Source organism: Centruroides vittatus, unplaced genomic scaffold (genome assembly GCF_030686945.1).
Source record: "Centruroides vittatus isolate TY-2023 unplaced genomic scaffold, ASM3068694v2 contig_905, whole genome shotgun sequence".
Classification (NCBI taxonomy): Eukaryota; Metazoa; Arthropoda; class Arachnida; order Scorpiones; family Buthidae; genus Centruroides; species Centruroides vittatus.
Window position 1 is genome coordinate 398,952 of NW_027122595.1, and position 24,779 is coordinate 423,730.

The 24,779-nt window shown below is 37.4% G+C and overlaps 1 protein-coding gene across 1 annotated transcript in view; it reads right to left on the reverse strand.

The window, feature by feature from the left end:
• Nucleotides 1-24,779, reverse strand: part of LOC136984167 (PAT complex subunit CCDC47) — a 212,828-nt gene that overhangs the window by 27,620 nt on the left and 160,429 nt on the right. Inside the window, exons 2-4 of the mRNA XM_067281101.1 lie at nt 12,210-12,230; nt 2,143-2,377; nt 1,804-1,920 (exon numbers count right to left, since the gene is read on the reverse strand). Of these exons, the coding sequence (XP_067137202.1) occupies nt 1,804-1,920; nt 2,143-2,358 (333 nt within the window). The 5' untranslated portion in view covers nt 2,359-2,377; nt 12,210-12,230. The remainder of the gene's footprint in view (nt 1-1,803; nt 1,921-2,142; nt 2,378-12,209; nt 12,231-24,779) is intronic.

Consider the following 24,779-nt stretch of genomic DNA (forward strand, 5'->3'; position numbering starts at 1 on the left):
AAAAAGTAGGATGTGCAGGGGCAGGACCACCACTAAAAGAATTGAGAACGTTGTGACAAAAAATTGCAGCTCGGCATTGTGACGATGTCACAATAAATAATCACTCATTAGAATTAGTTTGGTTTATTTCTTTATGGCAATGTGACACGAGCGATCTGCCAAGGAGGATGCATCCTGGAAAGATGTTTATGTAAAGTTAGTCCCAACTGAATTGTTACTAATGCAAAAAAAAAAAAAAAACCACAAAAAAAAAACAAAAAACTCCACGTGGCCAGTCCATTGGCCATGTGGGAACCCACAACTGACTACCAGTGTTCAGTGGTTTTATCCATTTGGTTACTGGAGTATACTTATTGAGCTGCAATTTGAAAAACTTCTAAAGCTATAAATGCCCAGTTATCCATCCATCTCTGACCTTCCTTAATCTTGAAAACAAAGTTTGATAGATGAAAGTCAAGATCAGACATGAAAATCGTAAGAGAAAAGGATCAGATCACCTATATGTGAAATTCTGGAGTTTATCTAGTTTTCTGAATTAAATTGTTACGAATTTTAAACCCCAAAGTTGTGGAAATTTTATAAAATTTTCTACTAAGGCAGCGGTCTCACGCTATAACCTCATAAAATGTACACTCAGCATCCGAATTAGTCGTTTTCTTCCATCCTAGCAGCGATCTCGTGACTTAGTTCCCACGGCAAATCTATAAAAACCCAAGTTCCTTCCCCCTCGGGGGAGGTTCCTTTCGACTGGTCAGGCGAACGTGTTACAAACAAGTCGCGAATAATTAACTGGGTGCCTTGGATTTCGAGTTGGATAGCAAATGCATTGATCTACACTGAAGTTCCTTGGATATTGATTATTGTTAAGAGGTATGAAATTCATTTATGTAAACTCTCTCTCAAGCTTCCCCTACGCATAAATGAGGGTTAGAATTGTAGCTTTTGACTTTAATAAATTTGTTGTTTGTTATTAAACATGGTGTCTTCACTCGACTGTCATCCACACCGAATCGACGGCCCCGCAAACCGACTCCACTCGCGTAACGCATAACATGCCATCAACATAACCGCCATCCTTCACAAGTGGGCAGGCCGATGCCCTCTTTCCAAAAGGAGCAGTCGGACTCTCTCCAAATGCTCCTGGTGGGCTCACATATATATGAATTTTTGATATGTACTGTTACTCACGTTATTTCAATACAAAAATATTCCCCTGAACAGAGTTTGATACATAACCAGCACGACTCTATTGCTAACAGGAAAAGTATGATTTACAAGGGAAACACTTACATTCCACACTGGCAAGTGCTATCTGTCATAGTAATGATGCACGTATTTCATGCTATATCATTGTTGCAGTAATTCAGTAAATATTTTTAAAATATATATATATATATATATTTTTTAAATTATATCCTTTTTTTGTAAGTTAATTACTTTGTTAACTTTTTTGTCAATAGATGTTGCTATGTGTAACTCAGAAAATCAAATGTAAATAAAAATGAATTGATTTATACAAATACAATCGATATTATGGTGTGGGATGTATGACATTATCTAAGTTAAGAGTATGTAAATATAACTGCAGAGTTTCATAGCAATTAGTCAAGTGGCCTAGGAGTGTGTAGCGAACAAACATTCTCATTTATATATATAGATTATAAATATGTACAGTACAGTCAAAAACAAATATTCTAATTTTAAAATGTATTCATGTAAGAGATTATTTATGTAAATAATTTTGATTTTTCTAATTGGATTATTCTGATTTGGTAAATTTTAAATATAAAAAAATTAACTTACTTTTGTTATTTTAAGGTCAGGTTTCTCAGAAACTTTCGATTTAGTAAGTGGCTTATCTTGATCTAATCCTTCAAACTCTTCTTCATCTTGAAAATGATCATATTCCTCAACATCTTCCTAAGTAATAATACACAAATATAATAAATACATTTGTAAATTTTATTGACAATTATAAAATAAAACTTTTATTTAAAATATAATAATCATTTTGTAAAATATTCTCAAGTCATAACAAATCACAATAATAATAATCATTTTGTAAAATATCCTCAAGTCATAACAAATCACAACAAGCTACCTTTTACCATGTTCGATAAAAATTTACAAAATTATTTATACCTCTATTTTCACATCATCATCATCATCTTGAAGATTAACAGTTGATGGTTTTACTTCTGGCTTCAATTTTGTGATAGATTCTCTTGTTTCTTCATCTTCATCATCAAATTCTTCAAATTCAGCAAATTCATTATCTTCTACATCTGCTTTCTGATGAGCATCAGACAATATACATATGGTCAAACTAAGTACAAATATATTAAATATTCTATGCATGCTTTATTTGTGGGAGAATCTAAAATAAAAATTAAAAAAGGATATTTTTCATTATAAGTTTATGTATAAAAATAATATAATGATATGATGTTAATACATTAAAAACTTTTAATTAAAGAATAAATATATATATCAAATAACCATATATTCAGGTACAGTACATAAATATTGTAAAAAATACATAAATCTCATAGTTGTTAAAATGTCAATAATTGAAAAACTTAATGTAAATAAGTACTACAATATGTAAAAATTCTCACTGAAAAATTGATATTATTCTTATGTAGCATGTCAAAGTTTATTCATGAACTAGGAAGACTTTGTCCCTGACTGAAGTGCATTGACAGCTTGTGAACTTATATTAGTTCATTAGGGGGCACTAAATTAAGCAGTAAATTCTTACTTTTGTCCTAAAATGTCATTAACTTACGTAATAAATGCTGTGCAAGATATTTTATACAAGGTATAATATGTTAACATATGTCATCATCATGATATAAGCCATTATCAATCCACTGCTAGATGAAGGTCTCCTTTAATTTTAAATTTATGAATGAAATATATTTTGTCTCATATAATTTGGCAAATTGACATTGGGTCATATGCATAAAAATAATTTAATAAACATTTTTTCACAACAATCTAAAATGCTAACATACTATATACCATCACTCCTTAAAACATCTCTATCTGGGTCAAGTTCAATCTTTACCCTTAGAACAAATGTCTGTCTTGATGTATAATTACATACCATATTTACTCGCACGTAAGACGATCTCGCATATAGGACAAGATATGACTTTAGAGATCAAAATAAAGAATATTAGATTTCTTAATACAATTCTAATTTTATTTCATTTAATCAAAAATAAAATATTATCAAATGCAAGTATTAATGCAAGCCAAAACATTATATTGTGCATGACTGGAAAAAGTTTATTTTTAATGATTCTGAATGTGCTAATATTCATTAAAAATAACAATTTAACTAAAATGAAATAATTACATTTATAATCATTGCTAAGTGACCTGTATTTCATTAATGATTTTATAAATAATAAGGAACTATTTTCTACAGACAAAGATGCAAACTGGTGGACGTAGAATTAAACCAATAAACAAAGGGGGTATGTCTTAATTTGTTTACAGTCAGTGCCAAATTACGATAAATAGACTGTAGACCTATAATGGCAGCATAAACTATATATGGTTCACAGAAATTATTACAAAACTGCAAAAAATCTTTTGCTTGTGGGTATAGGACGACCTAGGTTTTTGAAGCAGTCTAAAATGAATGAAAACCTCATCTTATACGTGAGTAAATACGGTATTTTTGAAATATAGCAATAGCTTCCTGTTATGTATTTGGCAAACTAAAACAATTGTAAGAAAACTCCGTACTATAGATAGATTGACACTCCACAAACAATATAATGATGTCTACATTTGCATAAAACTAAGGCAATGGAATGACATCAAAATTTATATAAACCAACAATGAGTTACAGTGTCTATGGAAACATTGAAGGAAAATAGCCATTCTCCATCTTAGGGCTGTTTCACACTGTCACCGACTGGTCCGACCAGTCCGACCCGACTGATCCTATAATCGGACCGACTAGTAGTAAAAGAATTCACACTGACTTGTGAGTACGATTATGTCGGTGGCCAACCCGTAAGGACCAATCGGAACGCGTCTTACAGATCAGAACACTAGCCAATCGTGGTAAGTTTTTTCAATTTAAACAGAAAACATGGCCGTCATTGAAAGGTTGTCGTGTGTACGCGTGTTCGCGGGCTAACGACACCATTTTAGCATTTTTAATGTCGCTTTCTCTTGTAAATGAAATGTATTATGGTGAATTAAAGTAATTTGTTTTGTTAATATCGATGAGTGCCTGCGTATTTCTTAATAAAGTTGTTCTTAAACAAAGCAAATAGACGGAAATAAAAAATCGTTCATAACTTTTAAACGGTTGATCGTAAGTAATTTTTTTTTTTAATACCAATCGATTCAGCGTATCAAATTACATTTAGATATGTCTATGTCTATTCGTTAATATGAAGTTTAAGACTATTTTTTAGCTGGATACCTTTCGCTTTACTCTAACCAATTATTTTTTCCAATGTCGCCTTTATAATCGGCTCGCCGAATATCATAAAGCCATGGATATTTTCTGACTTCGTTTATTAAAGCTTCCGAGAAAACTTTACCTTCCGCCATTTTCTAACTTCGGATAAATCTAAACTCTGATTAGTTATAGCTTCGAAGCTCTCATTGGCTGTAGCTCACTGACTGCTCCGACGCGACTACAAATATTTAACTTTTTAAATCTGTCCGACTGGAACGACCAGTCGGTCGACTGACTGCTGTTGCCATGGCAATACGACTAGGAGTCAGACCGGTCAGCCCAGTCGGTCATAGTGTGAAACAGCCCTTACACCACACACATCATGCCATGTTTGTCTATGATTTTAAATGTAAAAGTACCATTGACATAATGTAAATACATGAACAAACATACACATATTCTCTCTCTGTTTATATTTTAATTTAATACGAATAGTTTAAAAAATGTTTATAAATGGATAATTTTTCTTTCAGTCTATTACCATCTAACAAATAATAATGAACTTTTAAATTAAATAAATAAAACATTGTAGAGTATAATTATATAAAGATTAGAAATTAATTAATTTACATAATCTGGATTAGAGCAAGTTGTTAAACAAATGTCTAAACAAAAGCTTTAATGAATTACATCAAGTTTGAATAGCTAGATATGCTAAGTGAAATTAAAGTCAATTAATATTGTTTGTTAACAATAAACACATTTTCTTAAAAATCATGCTAATTCTTTTATCCACCTATACAATAATAATAATAATAACTTTTAATAATACGAAAATTTATAAGTCAATTTTGTACAACCCCCTGCAACAGGGATAATCCCCTTTTGTGAATAAAGATTTATAATAATAATAATAATAATAACTCTCCCGTGGTCACCACCTGGTCGTGGTGGGAGAGCCCAGTAATTTTACTGATCCATAGGGCAATGCAGGCTGGAGCATAAGCTCCTGGTAGGGACACCCATGCCAGTAAGGTCTATGGGGAGAAATGAAGCTAAGAGTGACCACGCCCACATTCTGTGGAGATATTCATCATGGTAATAACTAGATCAAAGTGTGATACCGGCTCGGACGTCGCCCGGGTTAACAAGGTCCGCGTTCGTGGGTTAGGCAGAGGCTCACATTCGAAAAATAGGTCACAGTCTCCCTTGGTTACCGGTGGCGAAAGCAGCACCGGCCCAAGCATGGCTACTGCAATGCCCTCAACAGATGTGAGGAACCAACCCAGCCTTGGTGTTTCTGTGGCAATGCATCCACAGACCACAAAGGCTGGAAAACCACGCCAACGGATGAAATGGACAGTAGAAATGAACGAGTTTATCATCCGTACTTATTACACCATCACAAAACTCGAAACAAACATGACAGCATACAGACAACAACTACACCATAGATTCACACAACAGTATCCTCATCTCACTGTCACCGAACAAAGGGTTGTTGATCAAAAAAGAACAATTATACACAACAACCTTATTCCACAAACAACACTTGAACTTATCAAACAACAGGTTGCTGATCAAATACATCAACAGACAGAAACATCTAACATTAATGAAGATCATGTAACCTGTCAGGATAATCCAGCAACAAGCATTGATAATAACACACATACAACAATTACCACTAATGATACTACAGACACTTCCTCATCCATCACTGATAACATAGACTTGGATTTAGTTAATACGCTCTCACTTATATTTCAGGAAACACTCACTAAATATACAGGTACAGATCCCACACAACGACCACGAATACCAAAAATCAACACGTCAAAGGAAGTAGGAAAAACACTAAATTATGTAAACACTCACTTACTACCACACTACATTCATTCAATTTCTACACTCGCAGACATTCATACATTAGTTTATGCTGGGGCAGTCACAGTAGTGACACACCATGGACTGAAAGTACAATCACAGACAAATACACAGAAAACACAATTCTATCACAAACCTGCCTGGCAGAGAAGAATAGAAACACAAATAAATGACATTAGACAGCAATTAGGCAGGCTAACACAATACACTAAAAACAACATAACACCCAAATTAAGGAAACAGCTCAAAAACATTTTCAAGAAAATAAAAACACACACAAAACATGAACATCACAACACACGCATTACAGAATACATTGATACACTAAAACAAAAACTTGCTGCCAAAGCACGTAGACTCAAACGATACAAAACATGTACACTACGAAAACAACAAAATAAATTATTTACAAACAATGAAAAACTCTTTTACAGACAAATTAATAACAAAGCAAACACTGATACACAGCACAGTGGCACACCAACAGAAGAACAACTCACAACATATTGGTCTTCTCTTTGGTCCAGTGCTGTCACGCACAATGCTGATGCAGGCTGGATCGAGGAGGAGAACAGAAACTTGCACAACATACCAACTATGCCCTGTGTTGAAATAAACATACATGATTTCCAATACACTGTTAACAGAACACATAACTGGAAGACACCTGGTGTAGACAACATTCACAATTTCTGGTACAAAAAGTTTACATCACTGCACCAGGAACTAGCTAAACATCTAACACACATCATCATCAATCCACAAGACATGCCAAATTTTCTTACTCAGGGCATCACCTACATGAAACCTAAAAACAACAATACCACAGACCCCACACAATACAGACCAATTACATGTCTTCCAACACTCTACAAATTATTGACATCCTGTATCGCAAACAAAATATACAAACATATTGAAGAACACGACATTCTAACAGAACAACAAAAAGGTTGTCGTAGAAACCACAGGGGATGCAAAGAACAGTTACTCATAGATTCAGTCATTCTACGGCAAGCACACAGACAACACAGAAACATACACATGGCATATATAGACTACAGAAAAGCATTCGACAGTGTTCCACACAGTTGGCTGCTACATATCCTACACATGTACAAAATACATCCATCACTCATTGCATTCTTTCAAAACACTATGCAGCACTGGAGAACAACACTACATCTCAGGGTTCATAACACTTTCATACAAACAAACCAAATTTTTATTAGGCGAGGAATTTTTCAAGGAGATTCCTTGAGTCCTCTCTGGTTCTGCCTAGCCTTGAATCCATTATCCAACATGTTAAACAACACACAATATGGCTACAATATCAGGCATGAAAAAACAACACAGTATACACTGTCACATCTCATGTACATGGATGACATAAAACTTTATGCATCCACACAAAAACAACTTCATCAACTCCTACAAATCACACATTCATACACCAAGGACATACAAATGGAATTTGGCCTAGATAAATGCAAAACACTTCACATAGAAAAAGGAATCCTGAAGAAAGAAGATTTTGCACTTGGAAATGGAGACGTTATTGAATCCATGGAAGAGGGCGAGTTCTACAAGTATTTAGGATTCCAACAGGCCAAACTAACAGAACATGCACAAATAAAGCAAAGATTAATTAAAGAATACCAAAGTAGGTTAAATGCTATTCTCAGAACACAGTTAAATGCAAAACACACAGTTAAAGCAATAAACACATATGTCATCCCAGTACTCACATATTCTTTTGGAGTTATACATTGGACTCACACAGATCTCGAGCAACTCCAAAGGAAAACAAGAACTACACTTACTAAGCATAAACAACATCATCCTAAATCCGCCACAGAAAGATTAACCCTTCCACGTAAAGATGGCGGACGTGGCCTGATTGACATAGTTAACCTTCACTACAAACAAATACAGTCACTGCGAGAGTTTTTCTACAAAAAACAAGAAACATCACAATTACATAAAGCAGTAACTCTAGCAGACTCGAATAACACACCATTAAACTTACACTCACATCATATGGACACAACACAACATATAAAAAGCATAGACACCATTAAGCAATCGTGGGCTCGAAAGGCACTCCATGGCAGGCATCCTTACGATCTGGCCCAGGATTTTGTTGACAAAACTGCGTCAAACAGCTGGTTAGCTCGGGGATGCCTCTTTGGGGAGACGGAAGGATTCATGATTGCCATACAGGATCAGGTCATAAATACTAAAAACTACAGAAAACACATACTCAAAGATGCAACACTCACAAATGACACATGCAGAAAATGTCACGTCATGCCAGAAACTATACAACACATCACCTCTGGTTGCAAGCTCTTGGCACAAACAGATTATTTACACAGACATAATCAAGTAGCAAATATAATACACCAAGAGCTTGCAAAGAAACACAAATTAGTAGACATCCACGAACCATACTACAAATACATTCCACAGACAGTATTGGAAAACAACACGCACAAAATGTACTACGACAGAGCCATAATCACAGATAAAACAATTTACCACAACAGACCAGACATCACACTCATTGACAAACACAATAAAATCACATACATTATAGACATATCCATTCCAAACACTCACAATATACAAAACGCATGCACTGAAAAAATTAGCAAGTACACAGAACTCGCCCAGGAAATAAGGCATCTGTGGAGGATGGATAGGGTGCTTATTGTACCTGTTGTTCTCTCCTCTACAGGTGTCATACCACACATACTACACAAAAGCCTGGGCACATTGGAATTGAATAGAAACACATACATCACACTGCAGAAAGCCACTATATTGAATACATGTCATATTGTGAGAAAATTCCTGAATACAGACACACACACTGATACACTTCTTTAATTTCTGTTTTGGTTACTATGCCTTGACTCTGGTCCGGCATAGTACACAGCCACCGGTGTTAACCGAGTATATCTCACTTAACCCAACATAATAATAATATGAATATTGACAAATAATTTTTATTTTTCAATATTTATTAAAAATTGTTATGGAACTGAGTAAACTTATTTTTGCAATATTTCCATACTTTCTTTTGAACATAAAAATATTTTTAATCAGATATCTTCCACTATATATCTTTAAATTCTCAAGATTTTCAAATTTCTTCAAACTTCTTACTATTTTATGAATAAATACTGTATATGGATTATTTAATAAATTAATGTTAAATAACTGTAATGTTAATAAAATGGCTAGGACAATAAATATATTTAAATATACTTTGAAAATTTTTAAATTGTAAATATTTTTATCTTGAACTAGACAACATATACTTTTAACCATTTAAATTACAAATTTATAAGCTTTTAAATATTTTTTCCACTCTTTTCTGATCATTGATCAATATAATCATATATTTTAGATAAACTAGTCTTCTAATACACAATACTGTTCAACTAATATTGCTTTCACCTAAAATATCTAGACCACAGGTGGCAAATCTGTGGCACATCAGAATAAATCATTTGGAACATTACATAACATGCGATTTCAGTTCATCACTTTTTTTCTAATCATCCTTTTTCCATCAGCTTCTTTACATTTATTCTAATTAAAGCATATTCATTTAATTTCTTTGAATAAGGTTAATTGAAGTCTAGTGCACAAACATTTTTAAAGATAAGCATGCTTGTAATATAGCAAGCATACTCAAAAAGATTTGCCATCCATGATCTATACCAGTGTTTCTCAAACTTTTTTGTCTGGTGGCACACTGAAATTATTAAATAAAATTCACGGCACCCCTATTATTATTATTATTTTTTTTTTTTTTGCTTTTTTACGGCTAGTAAACATATGAAGATGAAAAATCTTTGGAAAAAAATAAAAGTTTTTTAAAGTAAGTTTATTTCCAAATAACACAAAAAACATTCAAAACAAAAGTTATTATTATAAAGATATCTGGTGATAAAATGAGCTCTAAATTTTTGATGATTTACTAGTGCTAATTGATTCCTTAGCTTTGCTACCAGTAACCACTTCTTGATCATTAGAATCTTCACATTTTCTTTTTTTAATGAAAAAGTTATTCATGATATTAAACAACATAATTAACTTCAATATTTTATTATAAAATTTAATTAAAAGTTAATAATTTATTTGTTCTTGCTGTAAAGAAGAAAAATATTTGTATATGATGTTTTCTCGTTATTGTCTGAACATATAATAATAATAAAAACTACTACTTACTGCATTCAACGCATTTATATTGCACTTCTACTCACTGCAGAAACAGAAGAACAGACAACTAGTAACTAGTTTGTTTTTTTTATAGTATTTACATATTGCCAATTACCGAGTCACTGAGACAAGTGGCGATGTAACAAGATTAGTAGAAAAAACCAATATTCATGTTTTATAATTGTTTCAATTATTTATTTAATTTAATACTTTAATTCCATTATTTTAAGTAATTTTAATTTAATTATTTAAAAATTTCGCGGCACCCTTGTGGCGTACTTGCGGCACCCACTTTGATAACCACTGATCTATACTCTCACATGATGATGATCATAATTATATAAATCCATCCATAATAGAAGCTACATAACAGAGTTCAGCATAATCCAAATAACAAAATATGATGTAACAGATTCATGCATAACCCAAATAATGAAATATGATCAGGGATAAAAAAGTGCAAAAAATAGTTTTATATTAACATTTTTTTACATTAATTTTTCAAATACATACAGATAATAACCAAGCATGCCTTTCTAAAATCTAAATATTTGCAAGCCATATTTTTGTAATTTTTCCCAGTACATCATATAAAATAATACCTTTTAATCCTACAGTTAATCAAAAGTATAAATATACAGTTTAATAGTTTGAATTCGACCACAGTCACAGCATACATTTCTGGACATATTCAATTTGTTGAGAAGATAGTTGCATCTGCCAACTGAGGTCCGGATTCTATTGACGGTGGACCAGATATATCATGGCAAGTTGAAACCAGGAGGTCTGACTGTAGGTCAAATTCAAACTATTAAACATATAGTTCAAGACTGCCCTCAATGATCCTTTTGGTGTAAATCTGATAAGCATCCACCAGTGTAATAATGAAGCTTTGGAATGGATAGAGCACTGGACATTAGACTAACCTTTTGCTGTTCTTTTCTATGTTCTTTTGTTTTGTTTTTGTGCTGTACTTAACTACCATATACAATATATAATATACAGTATTGCATTATATGGTATATTCTAGACTAATTCACTAATTTCCATTGCAAACCCACAATATATTATTCATAATTACTTTTATACATGTGCATATAAAAAAATGAGTTACTTCTGAAACATTTATTGAGTGGAGAAAAACCGAGGGGGGAAAACAATCATCATACACACAAATTTCATAAGAATACAATAAATTTAATATTTTTTTATGATAATTTTCCACATAAGCAGATAATATGAATAAAGTTATACGATAATGCTTTATCATCATGCTGTATTATATTATTGTATGAATATTACAAAATAAACTCTTTTAATACCAAAATTAATTCTCCAAAGTTGTGTGTCTTATATTCTCAAGCACCTTATACAACAATTGAAATAAGAGCGTTTTGTTATTTATATAATATTGAGGAGCAAAACCTTATATAATTTAACTTCTATGTGTATATATAATTAAGTAATATGCTCAATTTCAGTGAAAATTAAGGTTTTAAAATAAAATCAGGAATTGGGTCACTTCTAACAGTATTCGCGTTATAGTAATCGTATAAAAAGTAAAAAGTAAAATAACTGAATATATTTTAATATATAATATATATAAATACATAATAATCGCGTTAAGTTTTTTCTAAATGTGTCCAAATCTATTTTTACCTTTATCGTATAGTTCGTCTTTAATATAGTTAATGTCTTTACGCCATCTGTCGACGAAATCCTTTCCGTTGAGATTTTTAATTTTACATTTGGAAAAAAAAAAAAAAAAAAAAAATGTAATTATTCAATATTGTATCGTATTATTTTCTATGCATTATCATTTTACACAATATTGTATCAAATTATACAACACAGGTGTAGGGAATACAATTATTTACATTGATTGTTTCAGATTCGACGGCCAAGCGGTCAAAGTGGCAGTCTACCGCTCTGAGGACCTGGAATCGAATCCGAGCGAGTCGAATAATTCCCAGGAATTTTTCGGTGGGGTGGTCTGTCTGAATATATCTGGCCCTGTCCCTCACCACTCGGGCACCCCATTGTGGGCCTGTCCGAATCTATAATGGGATTGCTAAAAGAGGCTCTCTTGGCGCCTACAGAATAGAAAGAGTTATTAAAAAAGAGATTTTCAAATATTAGCTTTAAAAACTTTTAATAAAATATTTAAAAATTAATAAATAAGATTAATTTTGTTATATTTTGTACTCAGTACTTATAACATTTTTTTTTCTTTTTTAAGTTTATTTATGTAATAGATAAATACAGACAATTTATTATTGTTGCTTCATTAATCTACTTATTTATCATGTGAAGTAAAGATCATCTATGACAGTCAATCTTGAAAAATAATGAATAATGAGTCTAATCAGATTTGAGTCTGGATCAGATTTGAGCCCGCATCTTTTATGGCGGTAGACGTACAGCAGAGTCAGTAGATTAACCGGTCTTTCGACTACCTTCTTCTTCTTCTTTTTTGTTAATATGGAGACTCTAGCCTATTGGCTTTTTCTCCGAGGCGCACCGCTTAGTTATTAGGGGAAACGGTTGGATCGGTACACAAAACGTTCCAAGGCCTCCATGTGTTGACGGGAAGGAAGGTCGGCTCGTGGCTAGTATATGGTAGTTAAGTTGCGAACGATGGACACAGCGCCGGATTAAGCTTCTAGCGGGCCCTAGACAAAATTTAAATTGGGGCTCCATTTAAATAAGTTGCTTCTAAACAAATCTTATATAATGTGACATTAGCGTAGCTAACATGGGTGACACCCGGTGCGGATATCGTAGTGTCACCCTTTTTAACTCTTTTATAAACACTATTGAATTGTAATATCTTCGCACTCGGGAAACTTGAACGCTATTTCGAATATGCGATGTCGCGACGTATAAGTTTAGATTTAGAAAATAAATCATAACCATACATCAGTACTATCACGAGAGGCGGCCCTAGGAATATTTTTAGATGGTGCGAGAGATCCCGTGGCGTACTGTACATTACTTCTGGCGCACGGGTGGCTGTTGGCCTTTTTTTTTAGGTAGTAGCTAGTCGAGCGGAGCTAAGTAGGAATTGTTAAATACAGCCTTTTCTGTCCTATCGAATTTCTTACATAATTTTTAACTCGTTTTGAAACAGAGAAATCTTCTGCACTGAAGCCGGGCCCCTCCGAATTACGGGCCCTAGACATTTGTCTACTTTGCCTATTCGATAATCCGGCCCTGGATGAACAGGTCCAAGGTCAAGGAACGACCCACTTCTTGGCGGGCTCCCTCGTACTGCGGGCAAACTAGCCAATAGTGAGAAGTTTCAGACAAGCCACAGCGCGGACAATCAGGCTAGACGCGCAGGCGTCGAGAGTAAAGAAACCCGTTCAACGGGGCTGTATCAGTGCGAAGACGGGCCAATAGGGTTTCGGTGTGACGTGACAATGCGTGATGATAGATTCAAGGGGAGAAAGGACGGAGATGGTCGCGACCTTTACTCCGGAGAATAGTGGACCAGGTGTCAGTGTAAGTACAAATTATCGATTCCCACAAATTACGGATGAGGTCACGTGCCATGAGAGGCCTCCACCAAGAGCCGGTGGGAGTGTTGTTGCTCGCTGCCTGGCCAGCGGCTTTGTTAATATGGATACCGACGTGACCCGGAGTCCTACCGATTTCAAGGAGTGTGGGATGTGCACTGATTGTGGCAGCAAGGTCAATAATGACCGCCGGGGAAGAAAAACTGACATTGGCGACAGCCTGGAGAACGGATTTACCGTCCGAAAGGATGGCCGTCGAGCTGTTAAGACGGGCGCTGATGTGGACAGCCCGTTGAATACCAAGCGCTTCCGCGCCAAAGACGCTGCAGTTGGAGTGGAGTGACCATGTTTCCTTGACGGTGTGGGCCGGAACAACCACGCCGAACGCCGTCCGTAAGTAGGATTTTGAGGCATCAGCTCCAATGAGAGACCAATCCCGCCAGGTGGTTGCTTGTAATTCGGCGAACCGAGCACTCAGGACTGCCGGAGGTTCGCTGGAAGAGTTCGGGAAGTCGTCTAGACGTGTGAGTAGCGACGCTTACAGAGCTAGGGGGTACATGCCTCTGACGGTAGAGGTGAGAGATAGGAAGGCCCTCCTGATGGATCTGGGAGAGAACTCTGGAAGCATAAGGGCTCTGGAAAGGGCGCCAGCGGTAATAGTCTAGACTAGAGGCAGTGTGAAAGATCATGTGTAGAGGGCTATAATGGCTTCTCGAGAGGTGAGTGATGGCGTGCGATATGGCCCTCTGGCGCAGTCTGGACTAGAGTGGAATATAGCCGGACTCAGCGTGTAATGAAAGAAGCGGTGTAGACTTGGGCACCCCCAAGGCAGTGCGAAGAGCTTCGTGAATGGGTTTTTCGATGCGGCGGATAGTAGTTGGGGGAGCCCCATTCAAAAGAGGGGCTCCGAATTCCACCATCGGACTCAAGACGGTATAGACTAAGCAGAGAAGGTCGGCCCTCCTGGCACCGTTACGGCGAGTGGCGAAGAATTTAAGGAAGGAACCAGCACCTGTCACTTTCGTTCTCAAGAAAGTTTCGTGAGCGTGTCAAGTGAAAGAATGTGAAAAGTGAACACCGAGGATACGTTGAGAAGGACGCTGGGAAATGGTTCCCGAGCGAAGGGATAAAGTTAGTGGTGGACGATGCTGTTTAGGAGAAAAATCGACAGTGGCACTTTTAGCGGCTGAAAAAGATAAACTCCATGAGTCTGCCCAGTGTTCGAGGTGGTCAAGGGCTATTTGAGCGTTGCGGGCAGCTTGAGAGGGCCTAGTGCTAGAAGTCAGGATGTAAAGGTCGTCCGCGTACAGAACAGCTGTGACGTTGGGGGGGAGGACTGTCCAGAGGTCCGCCATGAAGAATGTGAACAAGACGGGGGGAAGGACGCTTCCCTGCGGGACACTAGAATATAGGCGTGGGGAGAGGACAGCGTGCCACGCCAGCGGACTCGAAAGGAACGATGTAAAAGGAACGATTTAAGCCAGGACAAGAGTCTCCCTCCCATATCTAAATTCTCCAATTTTGCCAAGAGCCCCTCTTGACACACGGAGTCGTATGCTCCTTCTAAATCGAGTGCAACCAGATAAACCCAGTGCCTTTTAGCCCGAGCCACGGCAATATGATGATGTAATGTGATTAGGGCCTCTTCTACTCCTCGGTAGGGGAGAAAGCCAAAATGATGGTGGTGAAAGATGTTAGAGTGAGAGGCCAAATTATGAATGCGGTACAGGATCGAATAATTTAGCGACGTGTGATGTAAGAGAGATAGGCCTATACGAGGCGCATATCGTCGCTGGACGATCCGGTTTAATGATCGGGACAATTGTGGAGATTAACCAGTCCGGGGGGCAGGACCCTGTGGCCCAGAGGTTATTCAGGAAATCAAGGAGGACCGAGAGGCCCGCATTAGGGAGGGTCTGTAGAGCTTGAGCATTCACGCCGTCAGGGCCCGGAGTTGTGTTTCGAAGCAGGCGCAAAGTACGGTGGAGTTCGAGAAAGTGGAAGGGGGAATCGTTGCTCATAGGAGACCCTGACCGGGGTTCGTTGAGAGGGGCGAAAGTGCCTCTTGGACGAGCACGCCCAAAGAAGGATGCAAAGGCTTCTGTCTGCTGTATAGGACTGAGGAGAGTGTCCGTCGTTTGGATTATATGTTGGGTGTCCGTGATCATCGGAGGTGACCTCAGCCGGCGGAAGATGCGGTAGAGCGTAGACTGGAGGGGGAGAGGCACACAGACGACCCCACCACTCCCGGCGAGCCTGGCGGGTCTTCTGACGGAGTTTCGCCTGTAATTGTTTATATTTGTCCCACCAGGAGTACGATGCACGCCTACAGGCAAGACGGAACGCACGACGTTTTTGCGCTCTTATGCGGCTGCATTCGGGGGTCCACCACGGCGGTGTACCCGAGGAAGGAATAGAGCGAATTGTCGTGTTAGCGTTAATAGTTTCGTGGATGTTATCGACGAAGGAGTAGTAAGAGGTGGGATGTGAATCCCTGCAGGTCCAAAGCTGATCAAGATTATTGGAGTATTAATTCCAATTTGTGGTACGATGAAGACGTGGGGCAGTTGTCGGGCTAGGGGTGCCCGGGAGGGATAGAGTGATAGAAATCGGGGCGTGGTCGCTAGTTAATGTATCAGCGCAAGGGCGCCACGAGGCGGAGCCCAATAAGTCCGGGGAGCAGAAGGTCAGGTCAATGGCCGATGAGCCGTTAGGATGAAGTAATTTCGACTACCTGTCTTTGCTACTTGCTAAAATCAACTAGAGACAAATGTTACCACCAGAGGCACTGCAATCACTACAAGAGAGCTAGATCGCATCGCAGTGAGGTCGAATGTTTTTTTTTTTATTGAAAGATATATAATCTTCGAGTTCGATTTCATAATTTTTTATATGAATTTTATTATAAGAATGAAAAAGCTTTTATTTAAACCTAAAATCAGGTTTATGGATAAATAAATGACACTTAATAAAACATTAAACACCTTCCATCGCTGAGAAATGTTTATTTAATAAAGATTGATATTTAGTTAAATAAATGACAAGGAACAAAACTGACATAATAGTACAATTATTAAATTGTGCTATTATGTCAATTTATTATACGTTAAAAACGTATTATAAATACAAACAAATTATATTATACATAATAATAAAATTATTATTAAGTTGGGTTAGGTGAGATATACTCGGTTAACACCGGTGGCTGTGTACTATGCCGGACCAAAGTCAAGGCATAGTAACCAAAACAGAAATTAAAGAAGTGTATCAGTGTGTGTGTCTGTATTCAAAAATTTTCTCACAATATGACATGTATTCAATATAGTGGCCTTCTGTAGTGTGATGTATGTGTTTCTATTCAATTCTAATGTGCCCAGGCTTTTGTGTAGTGTGTGTGGTATAACACCTGTAGAGGAGAGAACAACAGGTACAATAAGCACCCTATCCATCCTCCACAGATGCCCTATTTCCTGGGCGAGTTCTGTGTACTTGCTAAATTTTTCAGTGCATGTGTTTTGTATATTGTGAGTGTTTGGAATGGATATGTCTATAATGTATGTGATTTTATTGTATTTGTCAATGAGTGTGATGTCTGGTCTGTTGTGGTAAATTGTTTTATCTGTGATTATGGCTCTGTCGTAGTACATTTTGTGCGTGTTGTTTTCTAATACTGTCTGTGGAATGTATTTGTAATATGGTTCGTGGATGTCTACTAATTTGTGTTTCTTTGCAAGCTCTTGGTGTATTATATTTGCTACTTGATTATGTCTGTGTAAATAATCTGTCTGTGCCAAGAGCTTGCAACCAGAAGTGATGTGTTGTATAGTTTCTGGCACGACATGACATTTTCTGCATGTGTCATTTGTGAGTGTTGCATCTTTGAGTATGTGTTTTCTGTAGTTTTTAGTATTTATGACCTGATCCTGTATGGCAATCATGAATCCTTCTGTCTCCCCAAAGAGGCATCCCCGAGCTAACCAGCTGTTTGACGCAGTTTTGTCAACAAAATCCTGGGCCAGATCATAAGGATGCCTGCCATGGAGTGCCTTTCGAGCCCACGATTGCTTAATGGTTTCTATGCTTTTTATATGTTGTGTTGTGTCCATATGATGTGAGTGTAATTTTAATGGTGTGTTATTTGAGTCTGCTAGAGTTACTGCTTTATGTAATTGTGATATTTCTTGTTTTTGTAGAAAAACTCTCGCAGTGACCGTATTTGTTTGTAGTGAAGGTTAACTATGTCAATCAGGCCACGTCCGCCATCTTTACGTGGAAGGGTTAATCTTTCTGTGGCGGATTTAGGATGATGTTGTTTATGCTTAGTAAGTGTTGTTCTTGTTTTCCTTTGAAGTTGCTCAAGATCTGTGTGAGTCCAATGTATAACTCCAAAAGAATATGTGAGTACTGGGATGACATGTGTGTTTATTGCTTTAACTGTGTGTTTTGCATTTAACTGTGTTCTGAGAATAGCATTTAACCTACTTTGGTATTCTTTAATTAATCTTCGCTTTATTTGCGTATGTTCTGTTAGTTTGGCCTGTAGGAATACTAAATACTTGTAGAACTCACCCTCTTCCATGGATTCAATAACATCTCCATTTCCAAGTGCAAAATCTTCTTTCTTCAGGATTCCTTTTTCTATGTGAAGTGTTTTGCATTTATCTAGGCCAAATTCCATTTGTATGTCCTTGGTGTATGAATGTGTGATTTGTAGGAGTTGATGAAGTTGTTTTTGTGTGGATGCATAAAGTTTTATGTCATCCATGTACATGAGATGTGACAGTGTAAACTGTGTTGTTTTTTCATGTCTGATATTGTAACCATATTGCGTGTTGTTTAACATGTTGGATAATGGAATTCAGGGATAAGCAGAACCAGAGAGGACTCAAGGAATCTCCTTGAAAAATTCCTCGCCTAATAAAAATTTGCTTTGTTTGTATGGAAGTGTTATGAACCCTGAGATGTAGTGTTGTTCTCCAGTGCTGCATAGTGTTTTGGAAGAATGCAATGAGTGATGGATGTATTTTGTACATGTGTAGAATATGTAGCAGCCAACTGTGTGGAACACTGTCGAATGCTTTTCTGTAGTCGATATATGCCATGTGTATGTTTCTGTGTTGTTTGTGTGCTTGCCGTAGAATGGCTGAATCTATGAGTAACTGTTCTTTGCATCCCCTGTGGTTTCTACGGCAACCTTTTTGTTGTTCCGTTAGAATGTCGTGTTCTTCAATATGTTTGTATATTTTGTTTGCGATACAGGATGTCAATAATTTGTAGATTGTTGGAAGACATGTAATTGGTCTCTATTGTGTGGGATCTGTGGTATTGTTGTTTTTAGGTTTCATGTAGGTGATGCCCTGAGTAAGAAAATTTGTCATGTCTAGTGGATTGATGATGATGTGTGTTAGGTGTTTGGCTAGTTCCTGGTGCAGTGATGTAAACTTTTTGTACCAGAAATTGTGAATGTTGTCTACACCAGGTGTCTTCCAGTTGTGTGCTCTGTTAACAGTGTATTGGAAATCATGTATGTTTATTTCAGCACAGGGCATAGTTGGTATGTTGTGTAAGTTTCTGTTAAGGTTAATCATATTAGTCATTGTAAACCGCGCTTTAGTCAGTCGCTATCCGCTTATTTTGTGTGTCCGACCGTCAAAGAACCACTCGGGATCGAGTTACGTATATACAAGCTAAGTTTTTGTTTATTGTCTGGTCAATGTACACTTCCGTTTGTCAATTGTTCACGATAGGAGGCGTCCTTTTCGTGTAAGATCCAAGTCGGATGTATGTGAGTTAATAAATGTTCTTGTTGCCTTTGCCTCGCCCTGTTTTTGATTCGTTCGCGGTTATAGGAAATCACCACAGGTTATGGGCCCAGGTCCCGTGAACGAATCTCAACAGTCGAATTTGTCTGAAAGAAAGGAAATTGCATAAATTGAGAACCGCAAGTTGCGTCGAGACACGTGTCAGCCACATCTTCGTTCATCGTCCGCAATCGCCATCTTTGACGAGCTTCATTCGTCGGTCAACCTCGTCAGTGCTCTCTGTCAATATGGATATCGTGAAATCTCAAATGGAAACTTTGTCAGAAGACTCGCAGGGAAATATTAATTATATCTCATGGAAGTTTAAGCTAAATCTTACGTTGAGATCGAAGGACTTGTACGACGTTGCGAACGGAATCATTCTTAAACCTGAAGATGCGAATAATGCGGCAGATGTCGCAGCGTGGATTAAAAAGGATTTAGACGCTCAAACTTGTATAGGTTTAAATGTGAGCAGTAATATCGCAAAGAAAATTGCAAATTGCACCTCTGCGTATAGTATGATACACAAATTAGAAACTTTGTATGGTAAAAGGTCCGATCTCACAATTGAAGGACTACAGAGAAATTTTTTTAATTATAAGTATGATTCAAGTAAGTCTGTAGTGGAGAATTGCTTATCAGTTCAACAATATGCAGAAGACTTAAAAGCTGAAGGAGAAACAATTAAGGAAAGCTGGATTATAACAAGAATGCTCGGAATACTGCCGCCGAAACTACATCACTTCAGGACGTCATGGGATAACGCTAATCCAACGGACAAGAACATCGACACTTTAATTGAGCGACTTCGACTGGAAGAAGACAGACTGAAGGAAGACGACAAGAAGGAACCAATCGCACAGAATGCCCTCATTTCAAAACAGAAAACGCAAGGTAACAAGGACAGAAGTCAGCAGAAAAATTCAGGAGTCGAATGTTTTAGATGTGGACAAAAGGGACATATAAAGAAATATTGCAAGAATAAGCCGTGTCAGAAATATCTTGAATACTGCAGGAAAACCTACAATTGTAACAACTGCAATCAAAAGGGCCATTTTGCAAGGGAATGTAAAAATGAGAAGTCAGACGAATCAGACAAAGGAGATAAGACCAAAGGACAACGACGAGCTCTTGTCACTGTAGGATTGACGTCTACGAAAATAAATGACAAGAACTCAAGACGAAACCGACAGGATATTTGGTATCAAGATAGTGCTGCCACACAGCACATGACCTTCAGGAAGGAATGGCTGACAAATTACAAAGCACTGGAGGAGCATACGAAAGTGATACTCGGGAACAACACAGAAATCAATGGAATCGGAGTAGGTGACGTCGAACTCGAGGCCTTTAATGGAAGGGAATGGTATCCAGCAACCGTGAAAGACGTTTTATATGTTCCTAATATATCATTCAATCTATTTTCGGTTACCCAAATGTTGGATAAAGGGTTTATTCAGACTGCCAATGCCAACACATCAGTTATCGAAACGGCCGATGGAAAGGAGCAAATAGCAGTAGCACAACGACTCGAAGGATTATATCAAATGATGTTCCGCAGAGAGGTCACAGGAATGTGTATGGTGGCCAACTCAATCAAAGTCTGGCACGAAAGACTGGCACATCAGAATGTGAAGTACTGCAAGAGTATTTTGGACAGAAACAATATAAGATATATTGATGACTGGGACAACAACGTTTGTATTGGCTGTGTCTACGGCAAACAACATCATATCTCTCACCCAAGAAATAACAAGGTAGCGAAGGAAGTATTGGATCTGATACATGTTGACTTAGGTGAAATGGATACCTTATCTCTGGGAAAGGCAAGATATTTTCTCTTATTCAAGGACGACTTTTCTCATTTTAGAACTGTTTATTTTTTACGAACCAAGGACGAAGCCCCTGCAGCATTGGATAAATACATGAAACTAGTTGAAAATCAATTTGGAAGAAAAGTGAAAAGCCTAAGGTCTGACAACGGGACAGAAATCAAAAATTCGACTACCAGAGAGTTATTGGAGGAGCTTGGAGTTTTACATACCAGAACAAACACATATACACCGCAGCAGAATGGACGAATAGAAAGGGAGATGCGCACCATAGTAGAGTCAGCTCGATCTGTTTTACATGCCAGAAATTTAAGCGAGAATCTTTGGGCTGAAGCTATTAACTACGCTGTATTCACCATTAATCAAACAGGAAAGAGCTCTGTAGATGACAAAAGTCCTGCCGAACTTTGGTTTGGACGTATGGTAAACATCTCAAAATTAAAAAGCTTTGGCTGTGAATGTTATGTGTTGATTGAAGATCATAAAAGGAGAAAGATGGAGAGAAAGTCTATGAAAGGAATCTTCGTCGGATATGATCTCGATTCACCCTGTTATAGAATCTACTTACCAGATGAAAAGGAGGTCGTCTGCTCTGACAATGTGATTTTCAATGAAAAGTCTGAAACTAAAGGAAGCACTGCCGAAGTCGAGACCTGCATGAAAGAAAAAGGAACAGGAGAGAAGATAGAAGAGCCTGAAACTGAGGACGAAACCGTGGAGGATTCGGATGATAGATGTTCACAGAATCATTCACGATACATCACTCTAGAAGAAACCGATGAAAGACCACAACCGCCAGAGGAAACTCAACGAAGTTTACGAGATCGCCGAAAACTAAAGGCTCCAACCAGATTCAACGATTATGAGATGGGACTCATTCACAACTATGCCATGATAGGAGAAACCGAGGATATTTCAGTTAAGGAGGCTTTGAAGGACAGAGAATGGTATAAGGCTATGCAGAACGAGTACGACAGCCTGATCAAACTGAAGACTTGGAGCTTGGTGGAACCTCCAAAATATGCAAAACCTCTTACATGCAGATGGGTGTTACGTCGTAAGCAGGACGGCAGGATGAAAGCCAGACTTGTTGTGAGAGGATTCGAACAAAGACAAGGCATCGATTATTCAGACACCTTCAGTCCCGTAGCCAGACATGCATCTATCAGACTCGTGCTCAGTCACGCAGCATCCAGTAAAATGAAAGTAACAGTTTTTGATGTCAAGACAGCTTACCTACATGCCAATCTCAAAGAAGAGATATATATGAACCAGCCGGAAGGATTCTCTGATGGGACAGAAAAAGTTTGCAAGCTTGAAAAGAGTCTGTACGGTTTAAAGCAAGCCGCCAAAGATTGGAACGACGAAATCTCTGACTTTTTTCTCACGATAGGATTCGCTAATACCGACGACGATCCGTGCGTTTATTATAACAACGACAGAAGTGTGATAATAATATTAGTTGTAGACGACGGGTTCATTGCCGCCCAAAATGAGAAGGACATTTTCAAGATTCTGAAGTTACTGAATGACAAGTTTGAAATTACTTATAAAAGGACTTTACAATCACACATGACATACTTAGGTATGAAGATCAAAGTGTCGTCTGAGGGAATTTTTGTGAGTCAACCTGATTACACAGAACGAATATTAAAACGATTTGGGTATGATCAAGTGAACGCCGTGAATACACCGATAGAGCCAGGAATGAAAACGAATTCTGAAAATCTTGTCAATGACCAGACACTAGAAAAACAAAATCGTTACCTCGAAGCCGTCGGAAGCTTACTTTATTTAGCAACAATTTCCCGCCCAGATATAAGCTACGCCGTCAATTATCTGAGCAGATTCAGTAATCGACCCATGAAAAGTCACTGGAAGATGATTAAAAGAATTTTTCAGTATTTAAGAGGAACTACACATTTTGGAATATTTTTTAACCGAGATCCGAAATTGATAGCATATACAGATGCGGATTACGGAGGAGACGCCAATAGTCTACATTCCACGAGTGGAGTTCTTATCATGAGAGGAGGTCCAATTGTATGGTATTCAAGAAAGCAGCGTCTCGTGGCGAACTCAACAGCTGAGGCCGAGTACCGTGCAGCAGTTTCATCTATCGACGATATCTGCTGGGTACGAAGAATAGGAATTGAACTGAGATTATTAAAGAATGATAAACCCACCCCGTTATTTGTCGACAATCAGTCGGCAATTCACATGCTTAAAAACGCTCACCAAGGAAAGATAACCAAGGGTAAAAAGCATATTGAGATTCAGAGAAAGTTTATTCAGCAGCATATTGGCACGACCGTTGAACTGAAACATATTAAAAGCGTCGATCAGCTTGCTGACATATTAACAAAACCTTTGAATCGTGTAATATTCGAAAAGTTACGCTGTAATATGATTAAGGAGGAGTGTTAAGGTTAATCATATTAGTCATTGTAAACCGCGCTTTAGTCAGTCGCTATCCGCTTATTTTGTGTGTCCGACCGTCAAAGAACCACTCGGGATCGAGTTACGTATATACAAGCTAAGTTTTTGTTTATTGTCTGGTCAATGTACACTTCCGTTTGTCAATTGTTCACGATAGGAGGCGTCCTTTTCGTGTAAGATCCAAGTCGGATGTATGTGAGTTAATAAATGTTCTTGTTGCCTTTGCCTCGCCCTGTTTTTGATTCGTTCGCGGTTATAAGAAATCACCACAGTTTCTGTTCTCCTCCTCGATCCAGCCTGCATCAGCATTGTGCGTGACAGCACTGGACCAAAGAGAAGACCAATATGTTGTGAGTTCTTCTTCTGTTGGTGTGCCACTGTGCTGTGTATCAGTGTTTGCTTTGTTATTAATTTGTCTGTAAAAGAGTTTTTCATTGTTTGTAAATAATTTATTTTGTTGTTTTCGTAGTGTACAAGTTTTGTATCGTTTGAGTCTACGTGCTTTGGCAGCAAGTTTTTGTTTTAGTGTATCAATGTATTCTGTAATGTGTGTGTTGTGATGTTCATGTTTTGTGTGTGTTTTTATTTTCTTGAAGATGTTTTTAAGCTGTTTCCTTAATTTGGGTTGGGCTTTTA